Raw genomic sequence first — 15,313 nt, forward strand, 5'->3', positions numbered from 1 at the left:
ATATAGTACCACCCATACTGGGTAGTCATGATAGAAGGACTCATAAACATTGGAGGAGGGGACCACAAAATAACCAAAATAGTTACACCAACATAAAAAAAAGATCTGTGAATGACATCATCATGCAAATCTTCCAATACACACTTGATAAGAAAGAAGCAATTTGTAGGTAGTTCGCACTCCTACTCAAGGAACTTCTCCAACTCCCCAAAGGATGGGCACATCCAATGAAGAAAAGATAACACCGCCCCTCGAACCAACTCCAACACTATTTTCTATTAAGTGAGAGCTATTTAGCCTCATAGCCATTTGCAAGTATATTTTGCGCTCATACTCATGGTACTTCAACTCCCCAAAGGATAGAACACATCTGATGAAGAAAAGGCAAACCCCCCCTCGAACCAACTTCAACACTATTGTGTATTAAGTGAGAACTATTGCATGATACCAAATTTAAGTGCTACATTCTACCTAGACTTTAAAACTAAGGTAAATTTTGTACCTATCTATAAAAAAACATAGATATTTGAGGATGCGTCAATTTTACAAGCAAAAACCTATGAGCAGGTTATCTAAGCGTGCTTTTCAAGAGATTTGAAAAATTGTATTTCTTTAGGAAACATTGTTTTAACACTTTTATTTTCACTAGGATTAGATCCTTTATCATAAAAATATATAGAATTGTCACTCATTCAATTTTACTTAACATAAATTTTATTCTTCATAGACATACTTTGTACCCCTGTTATCACCTTAAAAAAGTGTTGAAAAATAATTCCTTTAAGAAGCATCCCTCATAATCACTCTTAATGTAATAATATTATACATATATAATTACTTATTATTAAACACATTTATATCAATATGACAAGAGCTTTCTAGTGTTTTAATAGCATAAATAACAAGATATTTATGGATATGCTTCTAAAGAAGTTTAAATTACTATAAATAAGTATTAAGTTGGGCTTATATATCACTCTCATAAAATACATATGATATTTAATGCTATATATGCAAGATTTTCCAAAATATAACTCCATAGATGTGCTCAAATGGGGTTTTTAATCCATTTGAGTGGTTGAATGACTATACTTGGACATTGGATGGGAAAGTTATGCCACTTTTAAAAGTGCTGTCATGGTAGTTTCGCCAGCGAAACTACCTTGGAAGACCTACTTCAAAGGGGTTTTGGTAGCAAAACTACCTTGATGGCTTGCTTCAATGAGGTTTCTTTGGAGAAACCCTTTCATGAGGCTAGGTTGAGAGAGGGTTTTCAATGTCACCTCCTATCAAAAGTAAAATTTGTAAGAAGGATCATAAGGAAATTTTCATAGAGAAGTCTACTCGACATGTGGTGTTCTTCAAAAGCCATCCCATTATGTTACTCCCCATTCCCAAAGATTCATGTAAAGATTTGTGTATAAAATAGGCATTGCTATAATACTTTGCATATTTTTAAGTGAAACTATGTTTTGTTCCGATCTATTTTTGCCATATTTTTACATAGTTGGAAGCTTTTTTTTTTCCTTTGCTCGAAAAATACTCGTCCCCGATATTTGATACAAAATACTTTCAGAGCTAATTTTAGACATCCTAATATCAAAAATAATATTTCTTTTATGATTTAAAGACCGTGAATTTTGATTAGATGCACTTTGTGATGCACATTTGTTTATTATAAATTGATATTTATGATTTTGGGTAGAGTGTAATGATTGTTTACTTGAGAATACTTATTTTCATGAAGATCATAATCTAGTATAAAGTTGGAAAAACAACTTTAATTAATATAGAACATTAGCAACTATCTCAACACTTTCATGAAATGCTCCAAGAAGAACATCCATGGACTACGCATAGTTCCTGCATGTGCCAATTGATCCAACAGATGGACAACTTGATGTAGTTGAATATCTAGATGATCTATGTTGAGTCTATAAGGATGCTAGTTGTAACTACGGAGTGGAGAAGAAGATTTCTAAGGATTTTACTTAGCCTTGGATATGCTTGTTAAGAATCCAGTAGTTTGACCATGTCTCTGAGTTAGCGTGTAGTAGTTGATGAGTTTGATGTTAATGACAAATTCTTCAAACTCCACTCTTTTGTTGTGATCCTCTTATAACAAGGTGTCCAATACTTGCATGTTTAGACTTTCTTTTGTGCTTATGAACACCATAAAAGAATACAAGTTGTCCATTGAAACATATGTGTTTAGGTTTTTATCAATCAAGGCCTTGCTCTCGTTGTTTTGGTAGTCATCACATGAATTATTAGCAACAAAGCTTTAATTGTTCATTAGTGAGTTCCCTTGTAAGCTTCCAAACCAAATATTAACTTGAATAGGTTTTAAGTAGTGCAAATGTTGAACACTAAATGAAAACTTGTAAGGTGGCATGGCATCAAATAACTTGGTAAGTCACTTGGAGTGCAAATCTTGAACATTGAATGAAAGCTTGTAAGGTGGCATGGCATTAAATATCTTGGTACGTCCTAGTCCAAGTGTCCTAGTGATCTTTTTTGTTGCATTGGATTTTTTGAGTTGTTGCTTGTTTATGGATTTGAGTACTCTTTAAAAATCCACCATGCATTCACTATGCAATTGTTTAGCTTTAATCCACTTGGCTAGGTAACTAATCGCTAAGACAATAAATTTTGCTAGAGTACACATAGAAATTGGATGGATATGTCTCACATAGTCCAATCCCCTTTTCCAATAGTTTGCTTTTATATCACTAGTCAAAGTTGCATATGATTCTTCTTTATGCAATCACAATCCTCTTTGTATAAAAGACATCCTTGGAAGTGTAAATAAAATTCCATGAAAAACATGAACTTTGAAATGATGTGTTATTGCAAAGGCTTTATAATCGATTAAGGAAGAGCTTGACGATTAACCTAATGGTATTTTTCAAAAAAAGTTTTGCCACACGATCAATGTGCTTGGAAATGCATCACAAAATAAGAGAATAAATTGTCAAGGATGTATGGCAATGATATACAACGCCACCAAGGCCTATGGACAATAAGGAATCAACCTCTCTATTTAAAGAGTTGGTACCTAAGAAGTTGAGGTCCAACCTCAGTCTATGTAGAGGTCCTTGATTTGCCTTTTTCAATGTTGTGTAGTTAGGCTCCAAAGCTACGTGGAATTAGGAGTTGGAAAATAATACAAGAGGATATGTATCTAGGTTAATATGGAGTCGTCTTTGATTTACAAAAATTTGCCTAATTCTTGGTCTCTCTTTGGTGTCTCTAGTCACGTTAACATTGCCCTCCAAGGAAGGCCAAATTTGTTTGGCCTTTCTCAAGGCATAGTTATGTTGAAGTATCAGCTACATGTGAAGCATTATGGATTTAGATGACTTGTTTCAAACATTGACATCTCTCTCAATAAAAAATAAGAGTTTGTTTTGACAAAATGAGTACCAAGCATTATGGATTTAGATGACTTGTTTCAAACATTGACATCTCTCTCAATAAAAAATAAGAGTTTGTTTTGACAAAATGAGTACCGGACACTACCAAAGAACACTAATAACGTTTTGACAAGATGGATGATCTACACTAGCAAGAGTCGAAAGTTTCATACCAAGCCACTTTCCCTATACTAATTTGATTGCTTTTGGCACTTTGGCATTTACTAGATCAAGTCAGCTTAAGAGGGGAAAGTGATGGTTAGGTTGTGCCTCTTATTATTACATTGCATGTGCAGATCATTTCCATTTGTAATTTAAGAGGGGGTGTTTAAACATTTAGTAAATTGCACTACATGATGCTATGAGGACCAAAGGGAACAACCCTCATCCACTCAAGTCTATATTCCCATTTCCCTTCACGTAATCTAGTGTAAAGTTAGTCATTTCTTGTGTGCTGTCCCCTCTTTTGTCATCTCTGTCCCCTCCATTCCAATAAAAAGGGGAGGATGATGGGAGAAACTTAGGCTAGCAAGGAACGTATTCAAGCTATCTTATATGGCATGCTTGGTAAATTGTTTGAAAAAATCTTTAAGTTTGATCTAAATGCATACATGAAATCTGCAAAGATTTGAAAGTAACATTCAAAGACCTACACAAGCCTTTGTATACTCTAGATATGACTACATCAAAAGACTATATGGAATCAATATTTGTATTTCTTGATCCTCACTTTTTCTTCTTTTTTTTTTTGAAGAAGCCACATATCAAAGCCGTTGAACCAAGGCTAAGAGAAAATTCACTTTGCATCTTCTAGAATATACTCTACCTAGCCAATCTACATCCATACATCCATGAAATTTGTGATTTGATGATGTTCTCTTACTTTAGATCATGCCTTGGTGATATCTTAAAGGCCTGGGAAAAGGAAATGATGACTCCTTGGGACTTTGGATGGATTTATTTTCAACAAGCAAGTAAATGAGTGCCATTATTCCTATGATAAAGAGACTGATGTGCAACTAGGACGAGTATTGAACCCACATATGTATGCTCAAATCTCACTTGAATAGGGTATCGTAACAAACCAAAAAGCAACAACCTATTGCATAGTCTTTAACATAAGTGAAATATCAAGATTAGACCAACACATTGCCACTAAAGGATTGATTGCCCAACTACTTGGCATTGATGAGAATCCATACCTCACAAAACACCTTCATGTTTATCAAACCTCAACGTAAGTCACTAATAATTTATTTTTTATATGTGCTTTAAACGGTTGCATAAGACACACATACTACGCCTCGGGAGGGCCCTTAAAGCCAAAGGAACCGTAGTATGTGTGTCTTATACAAACGCAGGTTTTCACTTGTGTATCCTCCTTTCCATCCAAAAAATCAACCCCAGCAAGAGCAAAATGAAAACACAACACCCCAAAGAGTGGACTAACAAATTACATTAAAAAATAAGACTGTTGTGTCTTACTGACACCCCACCGAATAAGACAATTCCTTCTAATGTGCAGTATTTTTTCGGTGCTTCCTCAAGGTAGATTGTCACGGATCAAAAGGATTAGTTTAGGATTATCAATGAAAGAAAACAGTCACTTCCAAGACCTTTACATCTCGAAGTTCTGAAGTACGATCTGAGTTCATCTTTACAGAGTTTCTGTATGCATGCCCAAATTTCAATCACAGATGAAGATCTGTATACACTACAAAGCCTTTTCTGAGATGCACCACACCAAGCAAGTGACTAGATAAGAGCCTGATAATTACGATTGACATATCCATTCAGGTATTAACCTTGAATCACAGTCGTACGGCACATACTCCCTCAACAAAAATACTATCAAACAGCCACCACAGATATCGTTTCAAAAAACAACTTAAAATTAATCAGACATAGCAAATTATCAATATTTCACAAGCCAGTGGCCCCAATAGTGGATGAAATTTCAAGGAGATATAAATCTTCTAAAATCTCACCAGCGCGTCAAATGACTGCTTTAACAACTCTGGGCAGTTTCGGAAATGTACTAATCCTTCACAATGATACTGCTCCCTTTCAATAGTCTGCTGGGTTCAGAAGCCAACCCCGTTATCAACTGGTCAGATTCATCTCGGATGCTTGCATGAAATCAAATTTCCACCCCTGACTCAAACGAAGGCTTTGTAACTGCCAGTCCTTACAAGAAGCAACACCGACAGTTTTTCAAGTCAAAAGGGCATTAGATATGAGTTACTGGAATACTATGCAGGACCCTTCGTACAGCAAGCATAATTTAGTATTTGACCTGCATCTGTACTGAATCAAAGCAACTTTGAAAAGAAACAGTGCTTATAGACAAAACGTCTCAGTCAACGACGCCGATAAAAGTGATCTGAAGATATCCCATAGTCATCGCACATGATAATGAATCTTCCTTCATTTAGATAGAGTATGTCTGTACAAAACACCCATGCTAGAAATGCCGATTCACTGACTGATCAAACTCTGAGCAACTGTAGTGTTCGCTCCTACTAGATATCCCCATGACATGCTGACTGATGGAGGTCAGCAACCAAAGGAAAAGGAACCTGCAAGAAGTTGAGACAATGCCACCAAGCAAACAGCAGAGTCAGACGGCAACAAAGCACCTCTTTGACTGTGGCAACCAGATTGCTCCCTGTTCAGCTGGTCTCAGAATCTCAAAATGGGGTATGCGCACCTTCAAAGTTGACACCCACTAGCAGCGTCAGAAGCAGCAAACATGGGAGAGAGAGCTGCAGCAAGGTGGCCAGTTTGCACAATAGATGACTTAACTTCCCAGCAGCCTCTATGCAGTATAATAAGTGATAAGAACAATACTAATGATATGAGTAGAAACAGCAAAACCAACTGATAAACCGGCAGCCAGCTACCCAAAAAGAAAATGGTGGACCTCAGTACACAAGGCCAGAACCAACAACTGGGCTACCAGCAAATTATGAGGGTTGGTCTATCCCACTAGGAGCTACAATCATGTGACTGGTCTGAATTAAGGGCAACCTAGGTCAATTAGGGGCAGCCACCTACAATAATATGAAGAATGGTCAAACAAGGTTACAACAACAGCCACTTTCCGACAACGCCCTGCTTAAGAAGGATGGTTGTGTCTTTGGAGAAAAAAAAAAGGATGGTTGTGCAGAGTCTGAATGGGTGAGAGCCCCATGCATAGGATGGGTAACTCAGAAACAGCAGTATGGGATTCTTTGGCAGGCAATCCAGAGTATAATACAGTTTTGAGTTCATGCAGCAGCTCAACACTCATGCTCGAGAAGGTTTAGAAAGCATTTTCCCTTTAGACAGAGAGTCTATTGTTTTGCGATGGGTGTTCCAATTTATGAAGAACAGTCAAATAAGGTTAAGACAACATCCACTTTCCAACAAAAACCCTGATTAAGAAAGATGACTGTCCAGAAACAGCATTTCAGGGATTCCTCAGGCAGGCAATCCAGCGAATATCACAGTTCCAGTTCATGCAAACACAGGAACACTCATGCTCCAGGCATTTAGAACTCTTTAGACAGTGTGAGCTACTGTGTTCCAATTTTCCACTTGAACCAATTTCAGCATCCCCTACATTAGTTGAAAAGTGAAGTCTTCCATACAGAGCACCTGTTCTTCAACAAGGGTGTTTTCTGTCAAAGTCACCTTGCAGAGGTAGCAAAAAATTCAAATAGAGGGGAAAATGGTAGGACAAAAATACAAAAGGCCAAGGTCAATAAAGCTGGCAAGCAGGACGCCTAGTTGTATCAGTTGTGGCAGCTATTGCAAATGTGCTTACAACCTCAACAACAGATGCAAAGACTTCAACATGGAAAAGACATTGCCTCTCCAGTCACCAGAAAAGATACCTGACGATATCATCAAGACAGCAAATCAGTACACTTGCCTCTCCAGTCATAGAAAGAGAACTGACGATATCATCAAAACAGACGGAGACATTGGCCAAATCAAAAGAATGAGGGTTTAAAGCTGAACATGGTGTTTCACTCAATTATTTCAAATGGCTATGATGTAAGTTCCTAGAATTGCAACGAGGCTGGATAACAATGCTTCAGTCGGATTAGTATTTCAAACATATGACACAAAGTACAGGGTATGTAGCCTCCACGTTCATTAGCACAAGAGATTCAAGTTCATGCAATAAAGTAGAGGTCATGAGACTGAAAGTTCAGAGGATTGTCTCCCTGCCAGAACCAGAAGGTTCCAAAACAAAGGAATTGAACAGAAACATACAGACAGAAAAAGAAAAGTTCTTACATTACCCACACAAACAAAAATCCTACTGCCATCGCCCAGCACAGAAGCTGAAACTTTTTTACAAGAGCACCCCAAGCACAAGTAGCCTCGTGCATCACAAGCTCTCCATTTAGAACAGCCCAGTCAAACATGAGGAAGTATGGTAGCTACCAAATAAACCTTTAAAAAAGGGTCAAAAGTAATGTCTTTGTGTTTGATTCAAGCAGTCGGGAAAATCTGGTTTACAAGCTCTATCATGACATGATACCCTCCCACAGCCCAAAAAGAGCCACAAGGATACATTATAGAGTTCATTAGCAACAAAGCAACAAATATACACAGCAGACACTTCCAGCACCTGAATTGAATGTCGTAAGAAGTGACAGCAAACGTGAAGACTTGATTCTAAATATAGCTCAGGAGAGGCTGACACTTGCGCTGCTAGGTTGGGCGACAGGAACCGCTTGGAAGAAGGGCAGCAGTATTGTCTATCCTAAAAACTCGGTACACAGCGTACCCAAGTAAAACTACCAACCCAAGCCAACTGCAAAGGGCCAGTCTATTCCAGCAGGGCTAATCAGCTACCAGAAAACCATCGAGCCCCAAGTAAAGACCCAACCTCTATGCACTTTCCAAATTTTCAGAGATCTAGTCATTCAGTGATTGTACAGACAAGCTTTTCATAGGCAGATGAGCAGGGAGCCTGACAGGATACCTGTGAGGCAGCCAGCAGTTCAAGGAGCTGGCCCAAACAGCACCGTCACTGAAGCTTCTTAATGTACATTATTTCTTAAGGATTTCATCCTTTAAAATTAAAAAACAAAACGTGGAGCCCCCAGGATCTTTCGTTTGAAAACTTGAATATTTGTGGAGAACTAAAGCAAACATAAAATCTGCACATAAGTTGTTGCCTACAGATCTGGCATAAGATACATGTGAAACTGTAAGCATGTACAGTTCAAATAGGTGCCAGCAACAGCCAGATCGACTGTTAGTGGCAACAGGAGTAGGCTTGTTAGACGAAATTTGAGAAAAGATAGCTGAGATTATAGAGCCCAATTCTTGCCCTGCTAGAGGAATCCTGAACATTGAGAATAGATATGCTCAGTCGTTATCCTGAAAACCATGAGAGTGACGATGCCAGCTGACATTATAGGGTCCAATTCTTGCTCTGCAGGGAGGACCAATTGACAGGGCCCATGCCCAAAGCCAGTTAGAGGAGCACAATATTCAACCTCCCAGAAGTAGACATGTAGACCATCTGCAGCTACTAGAGAGCTATGAAGCAGTTCCAAAAGGGAGAATGCTACACGCAGCAGATAGAATTTGGACCATCTGCAGCCACTAGAGAGCTACCAAGCAGTTCCGAAAGGAAGAATGCTACATGCAATACCTCACTAGCAGTGGTGCACCAACTCAAGAGCTTGGAAGACAGAAAGCTGTCAAGCTCACAAGATAGGCAAGAGAGTAGAGGCTGTGGTTCTGCATCATAACTGATGTCAGCAATAATATTTATATGAATCTGTTCTTCGAATACCTAAGTAGAATGTATGACGGTTAACTCCTGCTTTCAAATAGCATCTGCAAAAACGGGGATGAAACAAGGAATCAGGATGGACAGAGATAGGCACCCCACGACAATTTCACCTTGGATTTACCTAAGACTGACAGATGAGGGTAAGAAGCTTAATTTGAGCCTGCATAAGAAATGTTTGCTGCCGTTGGAGAACCAGAAGAGAACATCTCTCATTGTCACAATGTAAGGGCCATATCAAACCAACCCAATTTCCCAACATCCCCCCTCCAATATATAACGATTGCCCTCTCACTTTCCAACTGCACACTGCCACTTTTCTTGCAGAAACAGATTAGAAACCTTAGACTGCTTGAAGAGCTGATGGCTTATCAGAAAAATGAAGTTCCATCTTTCCTTCCCTGCCACAACCCACCTCTTCCATTGCTTCTTTGTGCCAACCTGGTAAACCATGAAATATTCTTCCCAAACTCATGTTCACAACTGTCCCAAACGTGAAAGCATGACCAAACAAAGACCTGCCGTTAATCCCAAGCTTAACAGATTCACTGTAATACGTGCAAACAACCACAGATACACATGTTAAAAGTTCAGACTGACACTCAAATGTTCTATGATAACTTCTGTCTTCACAGCTGCAAACTAGTTCACTTGTGACAACCGAGTGGCACTGTTCCTCATGCCACATAGAGGTCTGAGCTAAATGATCAGCATTGCCTGCGTTTCTATAGCCTGACACAACCAAACTGAACTTGTAAACAAGCATTGTTAAAATGTCATCATATCAGTGTCAACCCGTAAGTATGACCTACTGCCTTCCTTAATGTCAGTCACCCACTATTATATTTTCAAATATATAAAATATGCCAACAGCTGAAAGCTGCCCTTACAAAAGTGTGGGACCCAAGGCACTGTCGCAGAACATCATTAACTATCCCACAACTTAAGCATCGAAATAGAACCACATGGCAAATTCAAATGTATGCATGTCTCAACTTAAATATCACACTTTCACTGCCAAAGGCACAACCCTTGCTGCAGCATGGTACTTAGAACTTGGAATAGAGCCACTAACAGTATTTGCATCAAAACCTAACCAGCATTAGGAGTTAATAGCGATCATCATAAGTTGCACGCCCACTAGGCCTATCATATGGCCCAGGGCGTTCCCTGTAACTTCTATCATAGCGGGTTGGTCCACCACTTCCATAACGATCACTGCCACCACCAATGTCACGCTCATATCCACCGCGGCCATCTCGACCATAACTGTCACCATAGTGATCTGAACCATAACGATCGCGGCCACCATAACGTTCCCTTTCATGATCCATGCCTCGATCTCGGTCACCATACCTACCACCAAAACTGGGACCACCACCCCCATAACGATCACTTCGACCACCACCATACCTAGGAGGAAACCGGCCACCCGCTGGGCCAAAGGGACATTCTCTGGCCCAATGGCCAGGTTTCCCACACTTAAAACAGTCCTCTCTACCACCACCACCTCTTGAATATCCACCTCTTCCCCCACCAGTGCTGTATCCATCTTCGTACGCATAATCCCCACGGCCCATAAGTTTAGGTTGAGCCTTGTTTACAGAGATCAGTCTCCCATCAAGTTCTCTATCATGCAACTCAGCTATTGCATCCTCCATGCTCTGCTCGTCTCCAAAAGTGACAAATCCAAACCCACGAGGCCGTCCAGTATCCCTATCAAGCATCACCTGATTCTCCAAAAAAGTACACAAATAAGAAAATCAAGATTGCAACTTCACAATCACATCGTCAATTAGCCTTTCCTACAATGTGTACAAAATTATGTCACCATCATTAGCGGGAGAATGAAAATATAAGACAAACTACACACAGAAAATTGCCGAGCTGCTTGTCAACCTACAACAAAAAATGACCTCCCAAGTTGCCTTAAAAACGCCACTCCCTATGCTTGGATAAAACAAGAAGAAATCCGCATGCAAACTCATGAATAGGTCAAAATGTATATCTAGAATATATCCAATCGTACAAATTCAGATATTTGTTGCTCTAAAGTCCAAAATGTCTTTAAAAGTTATGATCTTTATCAAATCCAGGGGCATAATGTATTCCCAAAAACAAATAAACAATGCCCTTGCTATCTTTAGCTGTAAATCACCTAGACACCTTGACAATTGAAATGTCAACAAGCATGACTTTCCGCATCATAAACGCGAAACTCGATGTATACAGTCAGCAAAATTATTTTCCAGATAAACAAGCGATGGCGTTGCTCGCCTCCAATGCATTAGTTCACGTGAGCCTAGTTGATGGATTTCCCAACCTTTGGAACCGACAGCTACGTCGAAGGACGGAGTGGAATGCAAAACTTACCCTCGCGTCCAAGACCTTGCCAAAACGCCGGAATGCCTGTTCCAGGCGCTTGTCCGTGGTGTCCCATGATAAACCCCCCACAAACACACGGTAATCCTCAAGATCCGCCATCGCTTGCAAACAAAATCTATAAAAGTGACAAAGGCAGTCTCAGATCCATTGTAAAAACAATGAAGAGGTCACAACCGTCACAAAAAAACTTGTGCAATGGGCGAGAGAAGGAGCAGGACAACCAATCTCACGCCTATAGGAGAATTCAGTTTCTCGTAAATGAGACGACCCATAGATGTCCGAACAAGCTTTTCTCTCTCTCTGTGTCTCTGTCTGAATTTTTGTACAGGCCCTAGCAAAACCAATAATCACACAAATCCAGAGCGATCAGAAAACGCACCTGGACCTCGCAAGCTGAACAAGTGACAAGGAGGAAACGGTGGGAAAGAGGCTATAGGGAAAGAAAACCCTAGCACTGAGTTTTATAAAGCTAGCTCAAACTTTTTTCAAAGCCACTTGTCAAATTTTCAAGCCTTGATGAGTATCAACGAAGGAGAATCTTTAGTACTGAATTTTTCCTTCACGTTGTTCACACAATAGCGCTGCCCATGCGCACCCACGGTGCATTGAATGCATCTAGACCGTTGTGGGCCGGCAGATCTTGCCCGTCCATGATCAGTGGACGGTGGTCCATGGTGCCATTATCTGTAAACACACCTACACACCAAGCCCCGCTCCCCAATGCTTGCCTTTGGTTGGATCAATGCCCATGCGTCACAAAAAGAGAGGTCAAAGCCCCACTAGCCACAAGAACTCTTTTATAATAAAAATTTTGCGTTAATTAGCTGTGTATTTCATGTTGCCATTTACGGAGATCATCCTACAAAAATTGCCTTTAAACAACCCAACTCTCTTTAAAAAATCATTTGCTTTCTCTTTTACATTTACCACAAGGCATTGCCCACGCGCACTTGTGCACTCTTGTTTAATATTCATAAGACCGCACTCATACATTGGGGCAAGGGGTCTTGGCCGCCCATGTATGTCCGATTGCCATGAATGGAGGATTCAATCATTTATGGTAAATGGTAGGTCGTCCGTGTAGAAGTGGCTTGGTGGGCAAGGAGACCCTCGGTGTGTAAAGGCCCTTAGATTAAGGTAATTGACTCATAAGATGAACGCCAAAACACTGCAATTGGCTAGGAGGAACCACATTAGAAAAAACCCATGCATCAAAGCTCATTTCCATAGTGCATCTCTGCCTTTCCAACTACTGAACTGCCTCTATTCAAGAACTACGCCTGCATCATTCACTTGCAAACACCTTGAACGCTCATCCAACCGTTGAGCTCAACTACAAGTACTCCAATGCACATCTGGTGCAAGGCCTTCTACCAGTTCTTGTACTGTTCACAAAGAGCAAAGTCTTTGTCCTTATTCTAGTGACCAAGTGTCCGACTACCAAAGGGTAGGAACGAATGCAACCGCAAGTGTGCGAGTTATGCAAGGCAGGTCCATAGGCTTCTGCCCCTTTGTGAGGCCCCATGTACAGCACCTTTTGTGTGCTTCTTCTACAGTGTAGATGTCTGTGTAGAGGTTCTAATTGTCCGTCTTGTGGCCCCCCTCATCACAAGAACTAAGTCTTCTTGTTCAAAACCTCTAGCCTCCTCCCTCCCAAATCCAATCGATTCATGAACAAGCCAATTAGACGCAAGGGAGCACGTCAACAACCACAGCAAACCATCTCCATCATCGACCCTACAACAATGTGGGAGATTTTGAACTTCAATAAATTCAAAAAGCGTACAACTTTGGAGGGAAAACAAAACAAACAACACTCAAATTTCAAAATTGTACCGCTCCCTACCTAACCAATAAAAGAGCACAACATGGATCGATGGCATCCGAGTTTGAATTTGAAGAGGAGATACAAAAGGTGAAGCACATGTCTCTTCTATGTAGTCATTGTTGATCACCTCTTTCCTTAGGAACTTACACGTGCTTGCACTCTTAAAATCATTCAGTTGTCAATGCCTAGTTCTACACGCTTCCCTTTATATAATCGAGTTCATTTGCATGCTTCCCTCTGTGCTTCATGGTGTACTCTTCACCTCCAGCACTGCACTCTCACCGATGGTCACTTCAACTCAATCCTCACTATTACTTATTCACAAAAGACTTCTGCGTGAAATGGCGAGGAGCTATACAAAGTTTTAAGCAAGTAAAGTTTTCATTGGCCCTCGATTGAAGAGCATCGAAAGGGTGGGTCAGGATCAGCCATGTTCATGAAAGGAAGGCCCTTACACGAGAGACAAGAAGCTAGACTGCCCAAGACATGCACCTTCCAATAGGACAATTCAGTTTCTCGTAAATGAGACGACCCATAGATGTCCGAACAAGCTTTTCTCTCTCTCTGTGTCTTTGTCTGAATTTTTGTACAGGCCCTAGCAAAACCAATAATCACACAAATCCAGAGCGATCAGAAGACGCACCTGGACCTCGCAAGCTGAACAAGTGACAAGGAGGAAACGGTGGGAGGCTATAGGGAGAGAAAACCCTAGCACTGAGTTTTATAAAGGTAGCTCAAACTTTTTTCAAAGCCACTTGTCAAATTTTCAAGCCTTGATGAGTATCAACGAAGGAGAATCTTTAGTACTGAATTTTTCCTTCAGGTTGTTCACACAATAGTGCTGCCCATGCCCACCAACGGTGCATTGAATGCATCTAGACCGTTGTGGGCTGGCAGATCTTGCCCGTCCATGATCAGTGGACGGTGGTCCATGGTGCCATTATCTGTAAACACACCTACACACCAAGCCCCACTCCCCAATGCTTTCCTTTGGTTGGATCAATGCCCACGCGTCACAAAAAGAGAGGTCAAAGCCCCACTAGCCACAAGAACTCTTTTATAATAAAAATTTTGCGTTAATTGGCTGTGTATTTCATGTTGTCATTTACGGAGATCATCCTACAAAAATTGCCTTTAAACAACCCAACTCTCTTTAAAAAATCATTTGCTTTCTCTTTTACATTTACCACAAGGCATTGCCCACGCGCACTTGTGCACTCTTGTTTAATATTCATAAGACCGCACTCATACATTGGGGCAAGGGGTCTTGGCCGCCCATGTATGTCCGATTGCCATGAATGGAGGATTCAATCATTTATGGTAAATGGTAGGTCGTCCATGTAGAAGTGGCTTGGTGGGCAAGGAGACCCTCGGTGTGTAAAGGCCCTTAGATTAAGGTAATTGACTCATAAGATGAACGCCAAAACACTGCAATTGGCTAGGAGGAACCACATTAGAAAAAACCCATGCATCAAAGCTCATTTCCACAATGCATCTCTGCCTTTCCAACTACTGAACTGCCTCTATTCAAGAACTACGCCTGCATCATTCACTTGCAAACACCTTGAACGCTCATCCAACCGTTGAGCTCAACTACAAGTACTCCAATGCACATCTGGTGCAAGGCCTTCTACCAGTTCTTGTACTGTTCACAAAGAGCAAAGTCTTTGTCCTTATTCTAGTGACCAAGTGTCCGACTACCAAAGGGTAGGAACGAATGCAACCACAAGTGTGCGAGTTATGCAAGGCAGGTCCATAGGCTTCTGCCCCTTTGTGAGGCCCCATGTACAGCACCTTTTGTGTGCTTCTTCTACAGTGTAGATGTCTGTGTAGAGGTTCTAATTGTCCGTCTTGTGGCCCCCCTCATCACAAGAACTAAGTCTT

The 15,313-nt window shown here is 40.6% G+C and overlaps 1 protein-coding gene across 1 annotated transcript; it reads right to left on the reverse strand.

The window, feature by feature from the left end:
* Positions 1–9,430: 9,430 nt before the first annotated feature.
* On the reverse strand, positions 9,431–12,115 carry LOC147898712 (glycine-rich RNA-binding protein RZ1C-like). Its single transcript, XM_087378775.1, has 3 exons — positions 11,981–12,115; positions 11,590–11,716; positions 9,431–10,946 (listed from the first exon to the last, which is right to left on the reverse strand). The coding sequence occupies exons 2-3, from the start codon at positions 11,698–11,700 to the stop codon at positions 10,326–10,328; spliced, it is 732 nt and encodes a 243-aa protein (XP_087234901.1). The 5' UTR covers positions 11,701–11,716; positions 11,981–12,115; the 3' UTR covers positions 9,431–10,325.
* Positions 12,116–15,313: the final 3,198 nt, after the last annotated feature.

This window comes from Dipteris shenzhenensis, chromosome 9 (assembly GCF_047967505.1).
Source record: "Dipteris shenzhenensis isolate YYH24624 ecotype China chromosome 9, Dip_SZ_1.0, whole genome shotgun sequence".
Lineage (NCBI taxonomy): Eukaryota > Viridiplantae > Streptophyta > Polypodiopsida > Gleicheniales > Dipteridaceae > Dipteris > Dipteris shenzhenensis.

What these genes read in the sequence shown, in the direction of transcription:
- LOC147898712 (XM_087378775.1), bottom strand. Translation starts at nt 11,700, where the DNA reads ATGGCGGATCTTGAGGATTACCGTGTGTTTGTGGGGGGTTTATCATGG. An exon ending in GCAAGGTCTTGGACGCGAGG is followed by an intron (nt 10,947 to 11,589) that starts GTAAGTTTTGCA and finishes TTGGAGAATCAG; the next exon opens with GTGATGCTTGATAGGGATAC.